Below are 27,412 nucleotides of genomic sequence, written 5' to 3' on the forward strand. Positions count from 1 at the left end.
GCGGTGTCTCCTTTGCAGAAGATCTATTTATTTTCTGTTCTTTCGTTCTGGATTCATTGTGGACGGACGGGGTTTTTGTGCACCCAGGAGAATGTAAGTCCACTGCTGCTGTTATTTCATGCAGGTTTAGATTCATGACTTTTGTCAGGTTGATTCAACCTATCTCTGTGTGTGGTTCTTCTTAATTTTGTTTCTTTGATGTATTTATGTGTGGATTAGATAATTATTGTAATTTCATAATCACCACAATTCCTTTCTGTTTGAATATTACTGTTATTGATAAATGCTAATATTGCTGTTATTGATGAGTCAAATTATAGCTACTTTGTTAGATGTGGTTGCGTATGATGATGTGGTGCATACTGTGTAGAGCATTGCATTGTGTGATAATTAATGCTTGTTATTTTTGTCATTATTATGTTGCAGAAACCTACATCTCAGTTCACAATATTGTTCTGAAGACTAACTGATAGTTTGAGGACATCTTCTCAATTCGGTTCTTATCGGACTATCTGTGGTGAATGTTAGTATCCATTCAAATAACCAGCAACCTAAGCTTGGGCTCATACAATGTCAGCAAAAATGAGCAGGAATTTCTGGCCTCTGTTCCGTGAGCAACAATAAGACGAGCAACAATAAGCACTTCCGGTGACCGTTTTTCAGAGTAAAATAACCTTTTTGCACAAGCCTAGAGCACACAGAAGCCATTGAAAAATGATACATTTGTACATTAAAACAATAAACTAAGCATTTAAACGAAGCTATAGAATACAAATTATGTTTGTGTATAACAATAACTTTGAATAACATTGAGAACATTCTTCTCAGTATCTAATAGATAAATGCTGTTCACTGGACTGCATAGCCTTTACAAATTGGACACTGGACAGAGATATCGATAATTTGTAATTACCTATTTTTATTAATTATGTAGGGCCTAATACATTACATTTCACACATCCAGCACATTATATGTGTTACCTAAGCTGTCTTTGTCTTGACTTTCATACTGAAGAGCTCAATCAGATGTGGCCAGGAGGCTCAGTTTGGTTCTCTCCTTTGCCAGACAAGCTAGAGCTGCTAGCAGCAACAATATCACAATCAGATACATCCAATAAATGTGTTCAAAAGGTCAGCATTAGGGCTTAAATAACCCCTTGAGCGCCCCGTGTGGACAAATAACATGACATGTTTTCAGTTTCATTTCTGCTGTTTAAGTTTCATTTCTAGTGAAATGCCAATGAAGGCCTCAGCCAATCAGGGAAGGACACTGCACATTACGTTTCAGTACTTGCTGCTCTGTTGCAGTCAGTGTGTCAATATCTGATGGTTCGCTCTGTTGATGTGCGGTGTCTCCTTTGCAGAAGCTCTATTTCTTTTCTGTTCTTTCGTTCTGGATTCATTGTGGACAGGGTTTTTGTGCGCCCAGGAGAATGTAAGTCCACTGCTGCTGTTATTTCATGCAGGTTTAGATTCATGACTTTTGTCAGGTTGATTGAGCCTACTCTCTGTGGTTCTCAATTTTGTTTCTTTGATGTATTTATGTAGCTAATTATTGTAATTTCATAATCCACAATTCCTTTCTCTTTGAATATTACTGTTATTGATAAATGCTAATATTGCTGTTATTGATGAGTCAAATTATACTTTGTTAGATGTGGTTGCATATGAAGATGTGGTGCACACTGTGTAGACTATGCATTGCATTGTGTGATAATTAATGCTTGTTATTTTTGTCATTATGTTGCAGAAACCACACATCTCAGTTCACAATATTGTTCTGAAGACTAGCTGAGAGTTTGAGGACATCTTCTCAATTCGGTTCTTACCGGACTATCTGTGGTGAATGTTAGTATCCATTCAAATAACCAGCAACCCATTTGGGCTCATTCAATGTCAGCAAAAATGAGCAGGAATTTCTGGCCTCTGTTCCGTGAGCAACAATAAGACGAGCAACAATAAGCACTTCCGGTGACCGTTTTTCAGAGTAAAATAACCTTTTTGCACAAGCCTAGAGCACACAGAAGCCATTGAAAAATGATACATTTGTACATTAAAACAATGAACTAAGCATTTGAACGAAGCTATACAATACAAATTATGTTTGTGTATAACAATAACTTTTAATAACATTGAGAACATTCTTCTCAGTATCTAATAGATAAATGCTGTTCACTGGACTGCATAGCCTTTACAAATTGGACACTGGACAGTCGATATCGATCATTTTTAATGACCTATTTTTATTAATTATGTACCCTAATACATTTCACACATCCATCACGTTATATGTGTTACCTAAGCTGTCTTTGTCTGTCTTGACTTTCATACTGAAGAGCTCATTCAGATGTGGCCAGGAGGCTCAGTTTGGTTATCTCCTTTGCCAGACGAGCTAGAGCTGCTAGCAGCAGCAATATCACAATCAGATACATCCATTTAGCTATGGCTATCAGCAGTGTCAAAATGAAACTCAGATTTCTGAACTAATGTGGCAATGGGGCTCATTACAATGTGTTTGTCTACACCTGTCTAATTCAATTGACCATCTTGACTTGAGCGTGATTTTATTTATTTGGACACTACATTAACAGGGTCCACACGCTACGCCGACCACCCGCAGTGCCAACAACAGCAATGCTGACGTTAGGTTTAGGCATGGGGGGTGGGGGAGGTTAGGTTTAGGCGTGCGGGGTGGGAGAGAGAGGTTAGGTTTAGGGTTAGCCGTCTGGGGGAGGTTAGGGTTAGGCTCTGGGAGAGGTTAGGTTTAGGCGTGGGGGCTGGAGGTTAGCTCCAGCCGGTCCACCGACACGCTGCACGCTGCCTCGCTCAGCTGGTTCTGCTTGTGGGCTATCTGCATTGTGGGCTGTCGGCACTGCGGGCTGTCGGCACATAGACGGGGCACTGCACTAACAAGCCACCAGTTTGGGTGCCCTAAATGCGGAAGAGATTCTAGACCTGTTAGCGAGCAGTCCCAATGCTACCGTGCTGTTTTCATAGTGCAGTGTGCAAAACAAAAATCTGAATTTACTCAGTGTACATTTAAAAGTACTCAAGTAGAATATTATCTTTATTATTACAATTACTCGAAAAAGAGTAAAAGTATAGCATTATAAAAAATATACTTGAAAAGTACAAATCCTTAAAAAAAACGACCGTACTTGTACTTGAGTACCTTCCACCTCTAGTTCTTTCTGAAAATGTGCAAATCAGTGGTTGTAATTTGACACCCCACCTGTGTATTTTGCGAGCGTGGTGAAAATTAAAGTAGACGGAGGGTCGGAGCAACTAATTCATACAGTGATGTTCATCCAACTAAATACTTTCCTGATTATTTTATTAGTATTATTTATCTGGCTCTTCATGATAATTAGTCATGTGTACATGTATGTTTGGTTTGCTGAAGACTAAAGAGACACAAAGGAATCAGATTAATAATTGGTAATTGGAGCAGTTTATATAGTGAAAAATGAGTAATCCTCTTTTGGCCTTTTCAGGCCGGTTCTTTTGTCTCCCTGTTTGTGTTCTGCGTTGGAGGTCATTCTTCCCTGGAGTGGATGTATTTCTTCTGCTGATCCTGGACAACAGTTGGTGGTTGCAGAGTGCAGTGCAGTTGTGGCGAGCCAAGCTTACTGATGAGACGATCTTGAACAAAACTTAACTGTTGCTTTCATCAGAAATCCGGTAGGACTGGACTATGCCAGAACACCCAAGGATATAGTTCACAGTCTGAGTACCGCTACTTTAATTCTTCCATTGGACGGACGAAAGGACAAAGAAAACTGATAACTCCTTCATTTCTTGTTATTGTGTTGAAGTTAATTTTATTTATCTGCCAATTGATGTTAATGCATTATTTACTTTAAGAGGTATTTATTTTATTTCTTTGTATTTTTGCACTGAGGTTAAGCGTTGTGTTGCCCATTCACCAAGTGATCTATCTCAGGTCCTAACCAAAGTGTGACTTTAAACTAGCTGTGTAGCCTAAAGGCCCAATTATACTCAACGTTAAAGACGGAGACGGAGACGGACAGAGCCTTCTGTCCGTACTCTGCGTTCATTTCGTCCGTTTTCTGTCCGTCATCTGAAAGCTTACGGATACGCATGCAACGGAGGAAAACCACACACACACTCATGCATTTGACTCTCTACTGCCCACTGGTGGATGTATTGCTTAACATGATACCAACGTGAAAGACGCATGGAAGTATGTGGGCAGTGACGATTACACCGTTTGAAACGGACGCCCTTATTTACGGATGAAAATGGAGTATAATTGGGCCTTAACTCTAGCATCATACATCATACTCTCTAGCATAAGTGGTGTCATAAAGCACTGATGATATCATAGACATTCTATGGTCATAGGCATTGTGACATCAGTGAGGTCATAAACCCTTCCCTGCAGAGGCTATAAGTAGAGTAAACGGGCACTGCACTAGTCTTAAGATGTCAGCTGAGGTTCGAAGGATTGCGGCGGAGGTTTCGTGGCAAGTGCTGGCAGAGTCCGAACACCATGGGGTGTATTCACGCGTTGCCGATGGTTTTGAAGTTGTGAGGGTTGAAACTGGAGCGCCGACAGTGGAGAACACGTTTCTAGACCTTCCAGCAGGCGTGAGCGATATCGAGAAGCACAATATCTTTTGGAAGTTGTGGCGGTCGAAAAATAGCCAAGGTTCCGCCTATCAGTTGTTGGATGTATGTGTTCGCTTGAACAAGCGGGGGGTGAGGCTCATGCATGACGGCGTCGCAGTGACAAATTTCTTCCTCATGAACGGATGTTTCGGAGTTTCGGGTCTGGAGGACATTCGCCTATCTGCTAAGGATCCCAAGACAGGGCTAATGTGTAGGGTGGGTTTGTATTCCACTTCGCAGAATAAAAAGGTGATCGCTAGTTTCCCGAAAGCGGTTCAGTGGCTATTGAATATGAGCCCTGGTAATAGAGACGAGTTCAACCTAAGAGCGATCGCAGATTTATTGAAGATTGATTCGGATGACTTAATCCCACATTGGTGGTGTTGTTTCGTCCTCGAAAATCAAACCATGATCCAGGTCGATCTGAGCGGCCCAGCTTACAATTTGCTTCATTATGAATCTCTGTCAGGGCGCGGGGAAGCACCTGTGTATATTGTTGCGTCGCCTGAACTTTGCGTCCAGCAGCTTCCGCCTGATCACCAGAAGTTGTTACCGCATAAGCTCATGATGCTTCGTTCTCATCCTGGTAAAATTGGAGGCATGCTTGTCCCGTTTCTTCCGAAGGAGTTTTTACCCTTTCAGGCTGTAGAGAAGATTAATCTCGAGTTGACACCGGTGGACAAGATGTATGAAGTGTTCCCAAAACAATTCCAACTAAAGTCGCTGAGCAACACAGTTGTTGATTCCATCATTCTGGACGTGGTTAAGCAGAGTGCGAGCAGTGGCATCAATGTCGTCGCAAATGTAAGTGGCATAGCGAGTCGCCTGGACCTGAATGGGAAGAGTTTCAGCGTCACCGATGTGACTCCCTCTGGGCGTGTGGTTGTGGAGTTGTCTTCTTCTGAAAAAGTGACCATGTCCCTGAGCAAATTGTCTTTCGACGGGTGTCCGAAAAAGATGCAGTATCGCACTTTAGAGGAGATGAAGGACGTGTGTGCAAAGCTGATGAGCGATGCAGAAGCAGAAGCGTTCTTGCAGCCTAATGATAGCGTATTGATTCAAGGCTTGAAGAAGAAGCATTTGAACGGGCAGTGTGGTGTTCTGGTGGAGCGGGTGGATGGTGTGGGTGATCGATGGCTCGTCCAACTGGAAACAGGAGAACGCAAGAGCATAGCCCAGAAGAATTTGAAGCGGGTCGCAAAGCATGTGCCTACCCTCAACGAGGCATTTTTGCGGAAGGAAATCGATAAGATTCTTCAGGATCCGAAAGGTCGGGATTTCTATCAGCGGGTCCTTCACACCACCAATATGGGTCTCACGAATCTTACGGATCCAGAATTGTTGCCAACATTCAAGAAGTTAGTCAAATTAAAGTTCGGGGAAGTATTCCTCAAAAGTCCACCCCAACAACGACAGTGGGAGGTTCTTGTAAAGCTAACAGAACATCCGGATTTCCCCGGATTCCGTGACGCTTTGCAACAGCTTCGAGCTGGATTACCTCCAGATCAGTTCTTCAAGGTGATGGAGACTCCAAGTTATCAAGTAATGTATGATATCTGTGTGAAAGAGGGAATGTTGAAGATGCGGCCGCAGTAGTGTTATCATTTGAGCACATATTGTTTATAGTGTAGGCAGTATTTTTAGAAAATAATACTCTAATCACCTGAAAACTCAGATGGCCACACCAATTTGCCATTAATTGCCTCAAAAGCAGCCAAAACACCTTAATAGTGTATTTTAGGTTTGGTTTTGATTGTAGTTTCATTTTGACATAGAAGTGAGATGTGTTGTCTTATTTTGTTTGTGTGTAGAGTTTTGATGCATTGAACCAAATTCTGCAACAAGTGTGTAAGCAATCAGCAAAAACTGTCAAATGCAATATCAATACTGTAAAAATCCTAATCTTTTTGTTGTAAAAAAAATGAAGCTGTATATATTTTTGTCTGATGCCTCTCTATTTGAGTTTATTGAAACTAGGAAACCAGCGCCTGGGTGGAGACTGTAGATACACCTTGGCTGTAGTTATGGAAATCGCCCACACAAATTCTGCAACAACTGTGTAAGCAACAGTGTTGGGGAAGTTACTTTCAAAATGTCATATACTACATATTACTAGTTACCTTCTTTTGCAAGTAATGTTGCTTTACAATATTACTGTCTGTGTAGAGTAACTCGTTACTTATTACACTACTTTTGCATTACTTTCACCAAAACAACAGCAGCAGCAGAATGACATCGCCGCCCCGGAACCATCCCGAAAAATAATGTCAACCGCCTTGAAGTCAGTGTAAACAATCCAAAATTCTAAATGTTATTCTTTTCCTTTGTTGTCATCTGTAGTGGTTATTTGCAGAAAAACACGTGATTTGATTAGGAAATTATTGTATCTTTGTATCTATGTGCTTTGATAAAGATAAGTAACTCAATTTGTAACTTGTGTTACTTGACAAAGTAACTTGTATAATATTACTGAAATCCTATTGGTAATAAGTTATATTACTGAGTTACTGCTAAAGTAATATATTACATGTAATATCATTACTTTTGTAATGCATTACCTCCAACACTGGTTGATAGTGCCTTCAACTTTCCTTTCATGTCATGTTACATAATATGAATAAAGATAAACATATCGCCACAACATGCTGTGATTGGATGTTTCTGTCTCTCATTCAAGTTAAATAAAAGATAACGTATATGACCTTCTCATCGAAGTAAAATGAGTACAAACAACACCATGCTTCTATGCACTGTGTGAAATACGGTGGGGCTTGGGGGGGTCCGAGACACCTTGATTGACACTTGAGGCAGGTGTGCAAATGGATTGAGATCATGGCTAGAGAGTTAGGGTGTGTGTGTGTAGGAAAGGTATGAATATTTTTCCGATCTCTATGTTTGCTCTATTTTTTTTTATTACCGGTATTTTATGTTTGATCTATGTTTGCTGCTGTGATTGAATTGTGGTAGAGCTGATGTGCATACAGCACGCTGACACACCAGTGTGTGTTGGTTAAAGAGAAAGAGGCGAGTGTGCTCAGTAGTGTGCACAGACTCTAGGCAGGGGCAAAAAATAAAACGAGGCACCTCCTCCACTCCCCACTCGCACCAATCCTAACCCACCTGGTTTGGGGATTAGGGGAATTGACTCTGCTTTAGAATACAGCTCTCGCCCCTATAGTTACTATGTAAGTACGAGGGAATTGACACTGCTTTAGAATACAGCCCTCGCCCCTATAGTTACTATGTAAGTACGAGGGAATTGACACTGCTTTAGAATACAGCCTTCGCCCCTATAGTTACTATGTAAGTACGAGGGAATTGACACTGCTTTAGAATACAGCCCTCACCCCTATAGTTACTATGTAAGTACGAGGGAATTGACTCTGCTTTAGAATACAGCCCTCACCCCTATAGTTACTATGTAAGTACGAGGGAATTGACACTGCTTTAGAATACAGCCCTCGCCCCTATAGTTACTATGTAAGTACGAGGGAATTGACACTGCTTTAGAATACAGCCCTCACCCCTATAGTTACTATGTAAGTACGAGGGAATTGACACTGCTTTAGAATACAGCCCTCACCCCTATAGTTACTATGTAAGTACGAGGGAATTGACTCTGCTTTAGAATACAGCCCTCACCCCTATAGTTACTATGTAAGTACGAGGGAATTGACTCTGCTTTAGAATACAGCCCTCACCCCTATAGTTACTGTGTAAGTACGAGGGAATTGACACGGCCACTTTCTTTCTGCGACCTGGACATGTATGACATCAGCGAACTGGCCACTCGGCACCTAGTGGCCATGTGTGACATCATCTGCGATCTGGCCAGTTTGCTTTGGTGACCTGGCCACCTTCTTTCTTATGCATCTAACATTATGACATCATTGCGACATCATCGGTGATATATGACATCAATAGTAGTGGCCTGGCCACCAGGCCGAGCCATCTAGAGTACTGTGACATCATCCGCAATTTATGACCTCATTACTGTCTGTTTCATCAGCAGTGATATATGACATCATATATGACATAACTATACCTCCGGCCACGTATGACATCAATGGCGACCACTCGGCCCCTAGTGGCCACGTATGACATCATCGGTGACCTGGCCACTTTCTTTCTGTTTGTTCTTTCATTCGGGGGGCATACATACACACATACGGACAGACAGACCAGAGCCTCTTATAGATGCCTGAGCCCTCTAGGTGGGCACGGCATAAAATACTAAGTATGGCCGCCCGTACTGTGCCGCACACCTAAGCGAACGTGGCGCACTATGCGACTACCTACAGTGAGGGCCAGCCCGCGGCTCCACAACTCGCGTTGCACATAGCCACAGTCTCCCAGTTGGATTGCGTATGCGTATGGTGGTGGAGGCCCTTCTGGGGCCCTTGCCCAGTCGCCTGCACATGGCGGAGGTCGTAATGGCATCACAGCCCTGTTGTCACATGTCCGAAGTGCCATTAGCAGTAATGCGGTTAGACAAACTCTACCAGTCCTACTTATAGCCTACATCAACACAAACGACATCACAATACATCACTGATGACGATGAACACTGACATAATCGCCAATGACATCACAATTGCTCGAGTGACATTGATGATGAGATCACTGACATCATCACTATGACAGCCTTTACAACTTCATCAAAGCCAAACTGAGGAGAACAGAGAGGCAGAGCCTCTAGCCAGCTGTTCAACTGAACAGATTGAAAACAGAAGCTGATGAAGAGGACTGTGGAGTATCAGAACCAGCCAGGAACTTATATCTTATATACTTATATCCAGCTAGTAATTCACAACCAACTATTGTTGACAAGACTTCAGACTCTTGTGAGACTGCAGACAATGATGACGAATGGATGGAAACTAGTGAACCTCAGTCAGGTTTATACTCACAGAAAAACAGTGAAGTTCTTGGGAAGAAACACTTCAGCTGCTCAGTTTGTGGTAAAATATTTGGTAATAAAGCACACTTGAAGACACACATGATAGTCCACACAGGTAAGAAACAATTTAATTGCTCAGTCTGTGGTAAAGTTTTTGGTCATAAAGCAAACAAAGACACACATGATAGTCCACACAGGAGATAAACAAGTTACTTGCTCAGTCTGTGGTAAAGGTTTAGGTCACAAAGCATCCTTAAAGACACACATGATAGTCCACACAGGAGATAAACAATTTAATTGCTCAGTCTGTGGTAAATGTTTTGGTCAAAAAGGACACTTGAAGACACACATGGTAGTCCACACAGAAGATCAACAATTTAATTTCTCAGTCTGTGGTAAATGTTTTGGTCGTAAAGGACACTTGAAAAGACACATGATAGTTCACACAGGAGATACACAATTTAAATGCTCAGTCTGTGGTAAAGGTTTTGGTCAAAAAGGACACTTGAAGACACACATGATAGTCCACACAGAAGATAAACAATTTAATTGCTCAGTCTGTGGTAAAGGTTTTTGTCAAAAAGGACACTTGAAGACACACATGAAAATCCACACAGGAGATAAACAATTTAATTGCTCAGTCTGTGGTAAAGGTTTTTGTCAAAAAGGACACTTGAAGACACGCATGAAAATCCACACAGGAGATAAACAATTGAATTGGTCCGTCTGTGGTAAAGGTTTTGGTCATAAAGTCACACATGATAGTCCACACAGGTGAGAAACAAGTTGTTTGCTCAGTCTGTGGTAAAGGTTTTGGTCATAAAGGACACTTGAATACACACATGATAATCCACACAGGAGATAAACAATTTAATTGCTCAGTCAATCTGTGGTAAATGTTTTGGTTGTAAAGGACACTTGAAAAGACACATGATGATAGTTCACACAGGAGATACACAATTTAAATGCTCAGTCTGTAGTAAAGGTTTTGCTCAAAAAGGACATTTGAAGTCACACATGAAAATTCATACAAGAGAGTAAACATTTAATTCAGGGTTCCATGGAAAACCTGGAAAAAACATTGGATTTCAAAATCTTGTTTTTCAGGCCTGGAAAAGTCATGGAATTAGTAAAATCCTTGAAAGTGTAGGAAAAGTCACCACATTTTGTTGTTTGTAATGAAATTGTTACAGTAATCTTCCTGTGGATAACCTTCATGTAATGTTTTTTTTTTTACCTGGTTAAATAAAGGATATTGATTGATTGATTGATTGATTGGTTGATTGATTGATTGATTGATTGATTGATTGCTTGATTACCTGATGACAACATTTTGCTTAGAAAACTATGATGCATGAATCATAGTAGGCTAATAATCAGAGTCGCTATGATATATAGATATATTTTATTAAGAGTAATATGCAAACAATCTGGTGAATAATTAGGCCTACAGCACATATACGGTAGATACATTTACAGATCAAATAAGAAGTTAAAAACAGAAGTTTCCGGGGAAAAGGTTTCAATAACATTTACTGATACATGTCCTATTCTAGGCTAATTTACGCACATTTTATGAGAACATAATGGTTGATCCCATTTTAAAGGGGAGCTTCATAGCTTTCATTCAAGCCCAGTTGTGAGTCTGTCTGACAAATAAAGAGGTCACATGGGCTCTTGAAAGTGTGAGTGACATTCATTTTTCAATTTTCCACAATTTTCACCTAAATGGTAGTTCTTATTTGAGCACTGTGACATCTAGGAACACACAAACATCAAAAAACTGTAATACTCACAGACGGACAACAACAGCACCATAGAGCTATAAAAAAAAGGAAATTAATCCAATGCAATAATTAATTATTACAAAGACAAATAGAAATGTCACAATAAAATAAATCAATAATAAGGACAGAGATAGTGATATTGTGTATTGTACTGAATACTAGAAACCTTATTGTTTACTAGGGATCTCACGCGCTACGCGCACTCGATTCCTAGGCTCGCCCGTCCTGCAGCTCGCCAAGCTGGCCCTGCAGCTCGCATTCACAGCTCGGCCGCTGTGCGGCCTTGCCCGCAACTCGGCTGCTGTGTGGCCAATGAGACCAGCATCACTGATGATGTCAGATTTATGATATCACTGATGATGTCATCAGTTGGATTTATGAAATCACTGATGATGTCACAGTGGGGTTTATGACATCACTGGGCTTTATGACATCACTGATGGTGTCACAGTGAGATTTATGACATCACGGATGATGTCACAGTGGGATTTATGACATCACAGTCAGACAATCAGTGGGACAGAGAAACAAATAGAGCCCCAGCTCCCATATTGATGATGATGATAAGAACAAGAGCATTAAGCAACGATTCGATCAAAAAGACTAAAGAGATTGGTTACTTAACATTCGTGAGATAGATTGAAAACATGATAATTGAAATCGGACCAAAATCTCATTGTTGCATTGAAAAAAAAAAAATGGATCGATGTTTCATCAGCTGGAAGTGGGTGTAACTTTGGCTCTGAACCATAGACTGTAAATATAATGGACGTCGTTACCCCATTGAATTTGTTCTTCTGAATTGAGTTCAAGTCATACACGAGCTGGACGTTGCCATTTTGATTTTAGTGCGAAGGTGGGGGTTGAGAGGGTGGAGATAGGGGGGGGCGTGAGATGAGCACCGATTAGCATAACCTATGGGGGTGAGCCTACGTGCTGACAAACACGCCCACCTTTCTTCCCAAGCGAGGGGCCTGAGCTATCCTAGCTAGCAGACAACCTGCTAAGATCAAGCTAGCTAACACGGCTAATGCTACATCCAGGCACCCAGTCTGACGAGGCTACCCACCTTTTCTGCCGTTGCGCCGGGACCTTGAGGCAGTGGAGTCATCCCACATAACGTTACGTTCAGGTAGGCTACATTTACACGAAATTACAATAAAAAAGTTGAACCAAAGATTTATCTGTTATTGACATTCTAACTAGAGCGTTATATAATGTACTAAGCATAATAGCTACCGTGAATCAACATTAACGTTTATCAATGTAAAGCTAACTACTTAATAGATGATTAATTTTAACTAACGCTATATATCAATCAACGTTGACAGTTGACCTGAATTTCGATTGATCAAATAACGTTAGTTAGTTACAAGTCGTTTCTTTTTGTCACTTGATTATAATTGTATTAAGTTAAGGGTTTGGATAACCTGTGATGGGAACGTTAGTTAAGTAGCCTATGTTCTTAAATGTTTTATTCATACTGGATTGATGCTATTGCCGTTGTACAACGGCAGAAATCTGCAGTTTGATTATCCGTGCGGATACGTCAGTGCCTTAGAAATGTTTATTTCTTTCAGACATCTTTTGCTGTACTTGAGGGCATGGCCACCAGTGACACCTCCATCACACCTGCTGCACATAGCATGAAATGTAAGCACCAAACTTGGCTGCTTGACTTTTAGACAGCTGTTACTGTGCATTGTCTTCAAAAGGACAAGTATTTAAAGACTGATCTGTTGTAAAGGGTCACTCCCTTTTACAATTGTATCCTACAGATGTGGTAGGCTATAGTAGTGTCAACATAAACTGAGCCACCATTCATAGGTTATATTTCATGATCTTAAGTATTTATTACTTTATTTCCTCCCACAGCAGCGTGGATCATCGGTGACAGCTATGTCCGGCGAGGGTCCGAGCGAGCTGGAGAGACCTTGGGGACCTACCTCAGCCTGCCAGACATTCACGTGAGCTGGTTTGGGAAAGGTGGACTGCGGTGGGATGCCCTTCTTCCCCTCTTTAACTATGCCCTTGAAGGAAGCGCAGCAGCACCACCGGATCTCCTCATCATCCACTGTGGCGGCAATGACATCGGGGCGGTGAAGAGTGTCATGCTGCTCAACAGAATGAAGGAGGACCTTCACCATCTCCACCTCCAGCACCCTGACATGACAATTTTGTTTTCTGAGGTGACCCAGAGGTGCCAGTGGAGAGGTGTGGCAAATCCATCTAAAACCAACAAGGCCAGGAAGTTTGTAAACAGTGTTATGGCTAGATTTGTTGTTAGCTTAAATGGTGCCTTGATTAAGCACCCTTACATTAGATATGACAGTCCTGGGCTATTTTTGAGAGATGGAGTTCATTTGACACCTAGTGGAAATGATAGGTTTATAAATACATTAGCTAACAGCATTAAAGACCACTTCAAAATGCAGTGAACAGCTGACATTTGCCAGTGTCACTGCTTTTGAATTTGGACTTTATGGCCCATTTTGTAATGCCAAAACAAGCATAGCCCTGACCATCATGGCTAATGTAGAGTTTATTTTTTTGTGTTAGTCTTATAGAACATCTGTAGCCATAACACTGTTACAACCTCTTCTACCTCTGCTCTTCCTCAACCATACAATCCTGCCCCTTATAGCCTATCCCCTTTACCCCCTACCACATGGCCTCTCCAGCTCTCAAGGCCCCTGCGGGCCATAGCGGTTGCCAGATGCACAGACTCAGTCTGTAGACCAGTGATACTCAACTTGTGGCCCGTGATAGGGTGTAGAGTGGCCCCCCTACCATTTTCTAATTCACAATGAAAACTGGCACAAAAAAAAGTTTGACTGAGCCCCAGCTAAATTGTAAAATACTCCTGTCTGCTCACCACTCAGGCACTTATATGTAACTAACTAACTTAAGCTATGTGCACAAAACTGTTAGACTGAACTATTTTGAATGGGTATTGTTTCAATAAAACTCCTTGTGACATTCACATGTGGCTTTGACTTACAACTGAACATTTAGCCCACTTTGTAGAAATTGCAGAAAGATATACTGTGTATTGATATCCAGCCTAAAAATAGAGATATGGATTTTAGGTAGATCGCACCCGGCCCTAGCTTGGTGTTCAGTAACCTCCCAAATAGTCTTCAACCATTTCTAACCACTATTACATTTTGTAAGGTTGCAGAATATATCAGCATCAGTCAAATGTTGAAATGTTAATATCGGTTATAGGGATCACCAAACATTTTCACATGGAGAGGAAACAATGCGGTAAATGTATGATTTATGGGCTATTAAAAATTTCAGGGAAATAAAGACATGCATTACTTTCTCCAAATTCAGTGTTTACATATGTTTTCAGTATAGATTACCATAGAAATGTGATGTTTGATACAGATCGTATCAACCGGTAAATACTGGTTATCGGCCATAACAGCAATGTTAATATTGGTTATCGGCATCCCTAATATTTTGTCAAAAGCTTAGATCACCACTATTTACAGCAAACATGGGAAACTGATGAATGACAGCTTTTAAGAATGTGCTTTTACTCTAAATGTTACAATTATCTTCATGGACCCAAATGCAAACCCAGACAATGATGGATGCAGACAGAAAAGCTGTTATTGTAAGGCAAATGGTAGATTTGGGAATGGAACAGAGAGATGGGTTGAGTCATAAGGAAGAGCGGTGTGACCAATCCGAGCAAAGCTGGCTGGCAGGCAGACCGGTAAGGCATGGGCCAGAAGGTTGACACACTGAGGAGCGGGCACCAGGAATCTGTTTCGGACATTATTTTGTGGAGGGGGATTTGACCTGCGACCACATTACATTAGTGAAATCTTTGTCTTGTGAAAAAAAGGATGCCTTCAACCTCTTTACCTTAGAGCAGTGGTTCTCAAATGGGGGTCCGGGGACCCCCAGGGGTCCGTGGCACTTTACAAGGGGGTCCGCGAAAAGTTTTCAGGAAAATAAAAAATGAATATATTTTTTTAAGCTTCATAGTTAAACGAAAATATTTTATGCTTTAAATCTAAAATGGTTCATGGATTACATTCTAATCTAACAAACCTATCAATTTAAAGGTGAAGCACGTTACCGTGGAAACAATTAAGCTTAGCCCAAAATCACAAATCAGAATGAGGGGGTCCCCGGTATATTCTTGTATCTTGTAAGGGGTCCTTGGCTGAAAAACATTTGAGAACCTCTGCCTTAGAGTACACATTACATCGGCCTAGGTGTTTAAACTTTCCTCAAGCGTCCTGCAGAAAAGAAAGACAGGTTAAAAACACTGGTAGAAAACATTTGTTATGGCCTGGCTTGGTTAAAAGCCCACTCACCACGGCAAGGTGCAGGCCAGGAGTGGGAACATGTAATAATCCAGAACACTCACCACACATCATCTATCACAGTGGAAAGTTGAGGACTGGATTGCTTTAATGTGACTGATGGTGGGGCCCGTCGTCTTTGATTGGATTAATACGTCATTGGCAGTGAACGTGTTAAATGCACTGAATTGTGAAAGTTCTCAAACAAGTGTTTCATGTTGCTTGTTAAAATCCTCACTTGACCTTTTGCATTAAGGGAACACGCAACTCAATTGAGTGTCAGTAATATCACAATACTTCCTCAATTTAAACCAATAAGTTGCTTTATTCTTTGCAAGGTATAGAAAAAAGGCTCTCTCTGTACCATTGAGTCAGTGCTGAAGAGATGACTCTCGAAGTGTTCACTGCACAGACGTGACTCTTTGTTAGGAGTCCAGAGCTGTCGACGCATTTGGAGCACCCACTGGTCCAGCCTGTCTGGATCACCTAGAGGAAAACTTTACACAGACATAGATATGCAAGTCATTAAGTTCGCTCATTCACAGAGCAACCCCCCTTCCCCCTTTTTTTTATTACATTCAAACAAGGTCATATTTGAGCTAAACACACACTCTGTCTCTCACACACAAACACACACATCCTCAGTGTCTTCATATTCTATCAGTTGCATTGCTTCTTGTGTAGTTATATTTTTTACTGTGCATTGTTCCTTTATAGCGTAACTTCACATTCTAACTCCATGGCGTACTTGTTTGTATGCATGCATGCATGTATGATGTTTTTCTGTTTTGTATCCAAGCTGCTCTGAACCAATTGCCCTTGTGGGATTAATACAATTGTTTGGAGTTATGTGCCTATTTCCTACACTTTTTTTTATTTATCTTTCATGACCGTCAGATACACCTAGTTCTTTTGAATGCGTATTCACTTATGTAAAACACGATTGACATAAATGCATTAAGTTATATAATGTGTTAAGGACAATATGTACAAATATTGAATGCAACAGTTGCTTTCGAGGGATGTAAAGGTAACGTTATATGTGACATCACAATCAGTCGGTTTCTGGAGTGGCAATAACGTTCATATGGCCAGAGAGGTAAAGTGTGTCAATTTTGATTATGAACAAATATCGTCATCGTAGACGTTATCATATAAAACATAAAACACTGTTTGTCGAAATTTGGTTTCGTAATTTCGTTCCATAGCCTCGAGGCTGGTACTTTCCTATTATTTACAGTCAATGGTACTTCCAGTGCACAGTAAAACCTGTAGCTAGCCGTAACGTTAAACATTAGTTCTGGAACCACGCTGCAATTTGACAATAACGTTAATATTTCGAATAAGGCTCATACACCTAAACGTTACAGTTTGAGACAAATTGCATTGCCCATAACGTTACCGTGGTAGCTAGCATTAGCCGACTACCGAGCCCAAGTGCCTGTCTCTCGCCCCCCAGGCTCAGAGCCTCTCTCCCGGCCACCAGACACCCTGGGCGGCCCCCTACCTAATGGTACTTTCCGTGCACAGTAAAACCTGTAGCTAGCCGTAACGTTAAACGTTAGTTCTGGAACCACGCTGCAATTTGACAATAACGTTAATATTTCTAATAAGCCTCATACACCTAAACGTTACAGTTTGAGACAAATTGCATTGCCCATAACGTTACCGTGGTAGCTAGCATTAGCCGACTACCGAGCCCAAGTGCCTGTCTCTCGCCCCCCAGGCTCAGAGCCTCTCTCCCGGCCACCAGACACCCTGGGCGGCCCCCTACCTAATGGTACTTTACGTACACAGTAAAACCTGTAGCTAGCCGTAACGTTAAACGTTAGTTCTGGAACCACGCTGCAATTTGACAATAACGTTAATATTTCTAATAAGCCTCATACACCTAAACGTTACAGTTTGAGGCAAATTGCATTGCCCATAATGTTATATATAATAACGTTAATGTTACCGTGGTAGCTAGCATTAGCCGACTGGCCATCCCAGCCACCCTACCATTACCCGGGCTCAGAGCCTCTCTCCCGGCCACCAGACACCCTGGGAAGCCCCCTACCACCAGTTACACTAATTGCCCAACACATACGCATTTTGTTCGAAGTATGTTGTAATGAAAACTATTTTACGTTTTATCGTAGGTGTATGTCGGTTTAACGTAAGCTCTGAAAAGGGAAATGCTACCATTGTTAGCACAACTGCGTGGTAGGCACTAGGCAATGGCGTTAATTAAAATCATGTTAAAATCTTTACAATACGCTTCCAGCATACACTCACCGAAAAAAGTGGAGACCAGAATCCTTGCATGGCCTGTTAGTACAATCAATTGCTGAGCAAGAAGGCATTTTGTCCGATATTAGATTGTGAAAAAGACCGCAACACTAAACTAAACACGACTGGGAGCTCGACTCGAATTAGGCTAATGGGTTAGCTTAGCTGAGTGGAGCGGCTAGGTAGCTACCGGTAGCTACCCCCCCCCCCCCCACACCCCACACACACACCCAGCTCATACAGTCCAGCCCTATATTATGCATAACTTTAACCCCTTATCAAATGTAAACGGGTGAGTTCCCAAATATATCACCCCCCCACACATGTTATGAAAAGGTGAAATCAGCTATATAGACCAAAACCGTGTTAAGGACCGGGCTGTAATATGTTTAATTACAGTTAGAAGTGGGGCATTGAAACAGGAACAACGGGACTACTGAGCCCGGCCTCAAGTGGCCATTTGAGGAATTACAGCTTAAATAAAGACTTCCGCGTCTTCAGGGAAAAGGGGGCGGGTTTGCCCCTTGCTCTGAACTCAACTCTGGTGACGCGAGAGTTTACTGCGTGAGCATACCCGGAAATTAAATATATAGCATAAAATGCAAACGCGGGTTTCTTCTGGATTTCTTCTCTTTCTGATGCGACTGAGATCTGAGACGCACGTACCTTAATTGCTCTGTGATCTACGCTTGAGAACCTTAATTCACTCGATACTAGACGGTGGATTCTGCTGGAAAAGTGAATACTCTTGTTTAATTACGTTTTCGTTTTCGAGCTACAAGCTGTAGAAATCGTTTTGTTGCTGTACCCCCGCCACTATCGCATGCAGTGAAGTTGGACGAGAAACGTAAGTTTGCACTTGACCCACTTTGCAGCATAAACTCGAACAACATTCGGTTGTTGTGTAAAGTTAACTATTAAAAAATCATGTCTTCTCTATTCTCATGTCACCTGTTACTAAAGTGGAGGGGAATCCGGGGTGTGTGAGCTGTGCTATTCCAGAAGTAACCAAGCAAACATCCCTTCTGGTGAGTGCATTTTATGGTTGGTCTATGAATTAGTTGAAACTGACCTGTGCAAACCGATGGTTAAAGCATCAGATTTTCGTGTGCAGTTCCATGTAAATTTGGTTTATGAGTACCAATGTGTTTTATTTTCAGAGGTGGAAAGAGTACTACTGACAAATCCTACTCAAGTACAAGTATTGTTACTGAGAGCTAACTCAAGTACAAGTAAAAGTACTAACTAGTCCAGGAAATTACTCAAGTAAGAGTACATTTCACACATCCATCATCCAGCAGACCAGCACGTTAGCAGTGTTACCTAGCTGTCCCAGTCTCTGGTCTTTCATACTGAACAGCTGGTCCAGATGTGGCCACTGGTGCTCAGTTTGGTGATTCGCTCCTTTGCCAGACGAGCTAGAGCTGCTAGCAGCAGCAATATCACAATCCAATATATCCATTTAGCTCTGGCTATCAGCAGTGTCAAATTAAACTCAGATTTTCCTGAAATAATGTGGCATGGGTCTCATTACAATGATCGTCTACACCTGTCTAATTCAATTGGCCATCTTGAGCGTGATTTAATTTAATTAACCACTGCACTAACAAGCCACCAGTTTAAATTATTATTATTATTAACCTGTCTATTCATGATAATTAGTCGTGTATAGTTGGTTTGCTGAAGACTAATGCGGAAAACATGCTCAGTCTCGACTTGGAGCGTTGCCGACTGCAGCTAGACCTACGTCACCTTGACGAGGGGCTGCGGCGGAGTCCCCAGCAAAATGAGTAAAAATTGTGTGATTTCACTAGGATTTCAATGACTAGAAGTTAGCCCTGTAGTGCATATACTTGGTAATAGCTTTCACTCTCTCCTGTTATCTCCCCATCTGCATCTATATTATACTAGGAATCTCATGCGCTACGTGCGCTCGATTCCTGGGCAAGACCCGTCCTGCAGCTCGCCAAGCTGGCCCTGCAGCTTGCATTCGCAGCGCGGCCGCTGTGCGGCCTTGCCCGCTGCGCGGCCTTGCCCGCTGCGCGGCCTTGCCCGCAACTCGGCTGCTGTGTGGCCAAGGCATCACTGATGATAAAGATTTATGACATCACTGATGATGTCATCAGTGGGATTTATGACGTCACAGTGGGATTTATGACATCACTGATGATGTCACAGTGGGATTTATGACATCACTGATGATGTCACAGTGGGATTTATGACTGCGCATACAGTGTGGGCTTTGACGCTGTAGCACAGGGGTGGCCAATACATCGATCGCAAAGGCCGTGCTGGTAGATCGACTCATCATCATCTTCATCAGTATATAAATGGGAGCTGGTGCTCTGTCTGTTTGTTTGTTTCTCTGTTTGTTTCTCTGCCCCACTGTGATTGTCCCATTGTGATGTCATAAATCGCACTGTGACATCATCAGTGATGTCATAAATCCCACTGTGACATCATCAAAATCCCACTGTGACATCATCAGTGATGTCATAAATCCCACATAAATCCCACTGTGACATCATCAGTGATGTCATAAATCTGACATCATCAGACACTGATGCTGGTCTCATTGGCCACACAGCAGCCGAGCTGCGGGCAAGGCTGCGCAATGGCCGAGCTGCGAATGCGAGCTGCAGGGCCATCTTGGCGAGCTCCAGCTCCAGCTTGGCGAACTGCAGCTCCACCTCGGCAAGCGAGCCCGCGTAGCAAGTGAGCCTAGGAATCGAGCGTGCGAGATCCCTAGTTAAGTCAAATTGGATAAGTGGATGGCGGCGGTGTGTCTGTCACGAATGTGATGTCATCAGTGATGTCACTTGAGAATTGTGATGTCATATCACTCAAGCAACTGAGACATCAGTGTCTTAGTTCAAATTGGCTAGTGGGCAGTGTGGTGGTTGTGTCTGTCTGGTTGTGGCGGTGTCAGTCACGATTTGTGACGGAAGTGATGCCATCAGGGATGTAGCAATTCTGATGTCATCAGTGATGTCACATGATTTTGGGAGCCCACAGAGCGGACAATTTCCATTACAGCCACGACACATCATCTCCATTCTCCACCCTAGGAATCTAGTCTTCTTTAAAATTGTGTCTGTGATGTCCCATAAGCAATTGTGATGTCATCAGTGATGTCACTTGTCTCGAGCAATTGTGATGTCATCAGTGATGTCACTTATGCAATTGTGATGTCATCAGTGATGTCATAAATCCTTCATGGCTGAGGCTATATAAGTGGTGGTAGTATAAGTTCAGTTGGTCATTTTAAAAGTAGCTCGCAAGGCAAAAAGTCTGGACACCAGTGCTGTACACAGGAATCAGATTCATATTGGTAATTGGAGCAGTTTATATAGTGAATGAATGAGTAATCCTGTTTTGGCCTTTTCAGGACGGGTCTTTGCTCTCCCTGTTTGTGTTCAGCGTTGGATATAATTCTTCTCTGGAGTGGATTTCTTTCACTAGCGCATGCAGTGAAAGGAGTGAAGGAGAAACGTAAGTTTGCACTTGACTCACTTTCTGTCACCATGTTGTGCAGTTTACAAGCCGCGTAAACTCCAACAAGATTAGCTTGTTGTGAAAAGTTAGATATGATTAAAAATGCTGTCTGCTCTGCTCTATTCCCATGTCACCTGTTACTACAAAGTGGATGGAATTCCGGGGTGTCAGCTGTGCAATTCCTGAAGTAGCCAAGTTGTACAAGACATCCCTTCTGGTGAGTGCATTTTATTGTTGGTCTTAGTGAATTAGTTGAATCCGACCTGTGCAAACTGTTTGATTGTTAAAATCATCAGACTTTAGTTTCGTGTGCAGTTCCTTGCCAATTTGATTTGAGTTCCAATGTGTTATTTGTTATTTCTAGTGGTGGAAAAGAGTACTGACAAATCCTACTCAAGTACAAGTATTGTTAGTTTGGTGAAAATTAACTCAAGTGCAAGTAAAAGTACTAGTCCAGGAAATTACTAGAGCCCGACCGATACTGGAATTTTGAGGCCGATACCGATATTAGGGAGTAAAACAATTCCGATATCGATATATCGGCCAATATTCTTATTATATATATATACACATTATATTACACAATTGTTTTGCAATGATCCCTCAAATATCAAACACTTGACAAAGATATGACTTGACATGACTTGAGATATGTAATGTCGGCAGGATATTTTACAGCTTATCAATAAACCTTATTATATTATATCCAAAATGACATCAATGCAATGAAACAGTAAACTTCACTGGGAATTTAATAATTATAAATAACTAGAAATACAGAAACACAAATGGAACAAATATAAAACATAACTTGAGTTAAGAAAAAACATCAAATATACACAACAAAGAATACAAAATAAAAATAAAATATATATTTAATCAAAATAAAAAATATCTGCAATATCGGCCAACATATCGGCCGATACGATATATCGGTGGACCGATATATTGGTCGGGCTCTAGAAATTAGTATTACTCACGTAAGAATAAAAAACGTAGCCTATTTAAAAAGTACTGAAGTAAATTAGTACATTTTGCGTAGAGCTGGGCGATGTAGCCAAAAAATGTATCGATATAAAATATTTCATCAGTCGATATTGATTTTAATTACCTATTTTTATTCATTATGTACCCTAATACATTTCACACATCCAGCACATGTTATGTGTTACCTAGTCTTTGTCTGTCTTGACTTTCATACTGAAGAGCTCAATCAGATGTGGCCAGGAGGCTCAGTTTGCCAGACGAGCTAGAGCTGCTAGCAGCAACAATATCACCATCAGATACAGCCACACCAGTGTCAAAATGAAACTCAGATTTCTGAACTAATGTGGCGACGGGGCTCTTTTCAGTGTCATCGTCTACACCTGTCTAATTCAACTGGCCATCTTGAGCATGATTTAATTTGAATTGGACACTGCACTAACAAGCCAGCAGTTTGGGTGCCCTAAATGCAGAAGTGATTCTGGACCTGTTAGGGAGCAGTCCCAATGCTTCTGTGCTGTTTTCATAGTGCGGTGTGCAAAACAAAAATCTAAATTTCCTCAGTGTACATTTTAAAGTACTCGAGTAGAATATCTCTTATTAAAAGTATGCAAATAAGAGTAAAAGTATAGCATTCTAAAAACACTTAAAAAGTACAAATCCTCAACAACAACAAACTACTGGAGCAGTTTATATAGTAAATAAATGAGTAATCCTCTTTTGGCCTTTTCAGGCCAGTTCTTTTGTCTCCCTGTTTGTGTTCTGCGTTGGAGGTCATTCTTCCCTGGAGTGGATTTATTTCTTCCGCTGATCCTGGACTACAGTTGGTGGTTGCGGAGTGCAATGCAGTTGTGGCGAGCCAAGCTAACTGATGAGACGATCCTGAACAAACTTAACTGGTAACTTTCATCAGAAATCCGGTAGGACTGGACTATGCCAGAACACCCAAGGATATAGTTCACGGACTGAGTACCGCTACTTTAATTCTTCCATTGGACGGACGAAAGGACAAAGAAAACGGATAACTCCTTCATTTCTTGTTATTGTGTTGAAGTTAATTTTATTCATCTGCCAATTGATGTTAATGCATTATTTGCTTTAAGAGGTATTTATTTATTTTATTTCTGTTGTGTTGTTGTGTGGTGTTGCCAATTCACCAAGTGATCTATCTCAGGTCCTAACCAAAGTGTGACTTTAAACTAGCTGTGTAGCCTAACTCCTAAATCATACTCTCTAGCATCTAACATAAGTGGTGTCATAAAGCACTGATGATATCATCGACATTCTATGGTCATAGGCATTGTGACATCAGTGAGGTCATAAACCCTTCCCTGCAGAGGCTATAAGTAGAGTAAACGGGCACTGCACTAGTCTTAAGATGTCAGCTGAGGTTCGAAGGATTGCGGCGGAGGTTTCGTGGCAAGTGCTGGCAGAGTCCGAACACCATGGGGTGTATTCACGTGTTGCCGATGGTTTTGAAGTTGTGAGGGTTGAAACTGGAGCGCCGACAGTGGAGAACACGTTTCTAGACCTTCCAGCAGGCGTGAGCGATATCGAGAAGCACAATATCTTTTGGAAGTTGCAGCGGTCGAAATTTTGCCAAGTTTCTGCCTATCAGTTGTTGGACGTATGTGTTCGCTTGAACAAGCGGGGGGTGAGGCTCGTGCATGATGGCGTCGCAGTGACAAACTTCTTCCTCATGAACGGAGGTTTCGGAGTTTCAGGTCTGGAGGACATTCGCCTATCTGCTAAGGATCCCAAGACGGGGCAACTGTGTAAGGTGGGTTTGTATTCCACTTTGCGAAATAATAAGGTGATCGCTAGTTTGCCGGAAGAGGTTCAGTGGCTATTGAATATGAGCCCTGTTAATAGAGACGAGTTCAACGAAAAAGCGGTCGCAGATTTATTGAAGATTGATACGGATGACTTAATCCCACATTGGTGGTGTTGTTTCGTCCTCGAAAATCAAACCATGATCCAGGTCGATCTGAGCGGCCCAGCTTACGATTTGTTTCATTATGAATCTCTGTCAGGGCGCGGGGAAGCACCTGTGTATATTGTTGCGTCGCCTGAACTTTGCGTCCAGCAGTTTCCGCCTGATCACCAGAAGTTGTTTCCGCATAAGCTCATCATGCTTCGTTCTCATCCTGGTAAAATTGGAGGCACGCTTGTCCCGTTTCTTCCAAAGGAGTTTTTACCCTTTAAGGCTGTAGAGAAGATTAATCTCGAGTTGACACCGGTGGACAAGATGTATGAAGTGTTCCCAAAAGAATTCCAACTAAAGTCGCTGAGCAACACAGTTGTTGATTCCGTCATTCTGGACGTGGTTAAGCAGAGTGCGAGCAGTGGCATCAATGTCGTCGCAAATGTAAGCGGCATAGCGAGTCGCCCGGACCTGAATGGGAAGAGTTTCAGCGTCACCGATGTGACTCCCTCTGGGCGTGTGGTTGTGGAGTTGTCTTCTTCTGAAAAAGTGACCATGTCCCCGAGCAAATTGTCTTTCGACGGGTGTCCGAAAAAGATGCAGTATCGCACTTTAGAGCAGATGAAGGACGTGTGTGCAAAGCTGATGAGCGATGCAGAAGTAGAAGCGTTCTTGCAGCCTAATGATAGAGTATTGATTCAAGGCTTGAAGAAGAAGCATTTGAACGGGCAGTGTGGTGTTCTGGTGGAGCTGGTGGGTGGTGTGGGTGATCGATGGCTCGTCCAACTGGAAACGGGAGAACGCAAGAGCATAGCCCACAAGAATTTGAAGCGGGTCGCAAAGCATGTGCCTACCCTCAACGAGGCCTTTATGGAGAAGGAAATTGCTAAGATTCTTCAGGGTCCGAAAGGTCGGGACTTCTATCAGCGGGTCATTTGCACCGCCAATATGGGTCTCACGAATCTTACGGATCCAGAATTGTTGCCAACATTCAAGAAGTTAGTCAAATTAAAGTTCGGGGAAGTATTCTGCAAAAATCCACCCCAACAACGACAGTGGGAGGTTCTTGTAAAGCTAACGGAACATCCAGATTTCTCCGGATTCCGTGACGCTTTGCAACAGCTTCGAGCTGGATTGCCTCCAGATCAGTTCTTCAAGGTGATGGACCAGACTCCAAGTTATCACGTAATGTATGATATCTGTGTGAAAGAGGGAATGTTGAAGATGCGGACGCAGTAGTGTTCGAGCACATATCGTTTATAGTGCTCTAATCACCTGAAAACTCAGATGGCCACACCAATTTAATTATCTCAAAAGCATGCAAAATACCTTAATAGTGTCTTTTTGAGTCACATGTAAGGATAAGTTAAAAAGGAATGTAGTATGTTGTTGCGCGAGTTTCTTTGTTCGGAAGAGTGAGAACGTTGCGACAAGAGCGTTCTGCAGCGAGGAAGACTTTAGTATGTGTAAAAAGGTTTTACTAAAAACGCATCTTATTTGTAGCCGTTGATAATTCATTTTGATTGTAGAGAAGATGTTGCATTCTGCGTGACGCTCAGAAAAGGATTGTTAGGTTTGGTTTTGATTGCAGTTTCATTTTGACATAGAAGTGAGATGCTTAGCTCCAAGTGCAATGACCCAAAGTCTGCAACATCTGTCAAATGCAATATCAATACTGTAAAAATCCTTAAAGGGGGACTAACCTCACCAGATTTCTGGCAAAACGGCCTCATTTGAAAAAACAAGGAAAGAGACAGAAGAGTGTCTCCTCTTGTCCCCTCTTGTCCCACTATACTCTTTGGCTGTATTCAGACCTGAATTATTAACCGGAAACCGGAGTAAGTAAATAAATATATAAAATAAATATAGCCACATTATAAACAACTAACCAACGCTGGTTAGTTCGTACGTCCGTATGGAAACGGTGTTACTCGAAATGGTTAAGTTGTATCAATTTGGTCATTCAGTGGCGTTTTACTGCCATGTAACATAACTAACTAGCCGCTAGCATTAGCAACACTAGCCGATTACCCACAATGCCTTGCGTTGTCCCAGCACCCAGGAAGAGCTCACGCGACATTTAAGGCAGTGTTTCCCCTAGAAAAATGTTCAGGCCTGGAGGGATTTCGAAACGTACCCTGACCGCAACGGTGGGGTCCCTAGCTGGCGACGCTAAACTTTTTAGGTAACCTGTTCGCATCTATGTTCGCAATGGCATCCCAAGTATCATCATACTATTATGGGATGCGATGCGAACAGTTGTATTATGGGATGTGCATTTCCCAGGCAACGACACACGTTGACACGGTTTGGAAGAGCGCTGCACGCTGGCACAATGCTCCTAATATATATATACTGTATACCGGTATATATATTTTTTTTTCTGGCCTGGTGGGGGCGTCGTTGGCCTGGCGGGCTCGCCATGCCTGTAGAATGGTAGGGAAACACTGTAATGCATAATAAAATATAACTGATCATATACAATTAGATTGACCACGGTGACATAACGATGTACCAAATTGGCCATCATTTGAGGCCCCCCAAAAAAGCAGGTTTGAACCCATAGAGGGCACTTTTGCTGCTGAAAATGATACCCTTTGTACAATTGTAACAATTTGGTCTCAAATGTGGTGATTTTGACCAGAATCCTTCACATACCACACCAAAAGCCATACATATTGGTTAAAAGCTGGGGGCAGAAGTGTTTTGGGGGTTAGTTACACTTTTTTTGTAAAACTGCAATGGTAAAAAAAAAATGCTGTATATGATTTTGTCCGAAGCCTTTCTATTTGAAAAGTGAACATGATTAAGCCAATGTGAAATGCGTTCTTCACTATGTATTTGTGATTGAATAAAGGATGACATCACAATTGTGACACACACCGCCACCCACTTAGCCAATTCTACTTAAGAGAATTGTTAGGGTTGGTTTTGATTGCAGAGTTTCATTTGGACATAGAAGTGAGATGCTTAGCCCCAGGTGTTGTGTCATATTTGGCTTGTGTGTCGAGTTTTGACGTAATGAGAAAAATTCTGTAAACAAATGTGTAAGCAATCAGCAAAAACTGTCAAATGTAATGTCAATACTGAGAAA

At 41.9% G+C, this 27,412-nt stretch overlaps 1 protein-coding gene across 2 annotated transcripts; it reads left to right on the forward strand.

Moving 5' to 3' along the window:
- LOC310773778 (uncharacterized protein) lies at positions 1–27,412 on the forward strand. Of its 2 annotated transcripts, XM_083633729.1 has the most exons (6): positions 1–93; positions 427–523; positions 1,365–1,435; positions 1,751–1,848; positions 3,495–3,943; positions 23,569–27,412. In XM_083633729.1, the coding sequence occupies exon 6, from the start codon at positions 23,773–23,775 to the stop codon at positions 25,555–25,557; it is 1,785 nt and encodes a 594-aa protein (XP_083489855.1). In that variant the 5' UTR covers positions 1–93; positions 427–523; positions 1,365–1,435; positions 1,751–1,848; positions 3,495–3,943; positions 23,569–23,772; the 3' UTR covers positions 25,558–27,412. The 2 variants fall into 2 exon arrangements, with proteins under 2 accessions (XP_083489855.1, XP_083489856.1); XM_083633730.1 differs by lacking the exon at positions 1,365–1,435.

Source organism: Poromitra crassiceps (genome assembly GCF_964638095.1).
Source record: "Poromitra crassiceps genome assembly, chromosome: 3".
NCBI lineage: Eukaryota > Metazoa > Chordata > Actinopteri > Beryciformes > Melamphaidae > Poromitra > Poromitra crassiceps.

What these genes read in the sequence shown, in the direction of transcription:
- LOC310773778 (XM_083633729.1), top strand. Translation starts at nt 23,773, where the DNA reads ATGTCAGCTGAGGTTCGAAGGATTGCGGCGGAGGTTTCGTGGCAAGTG.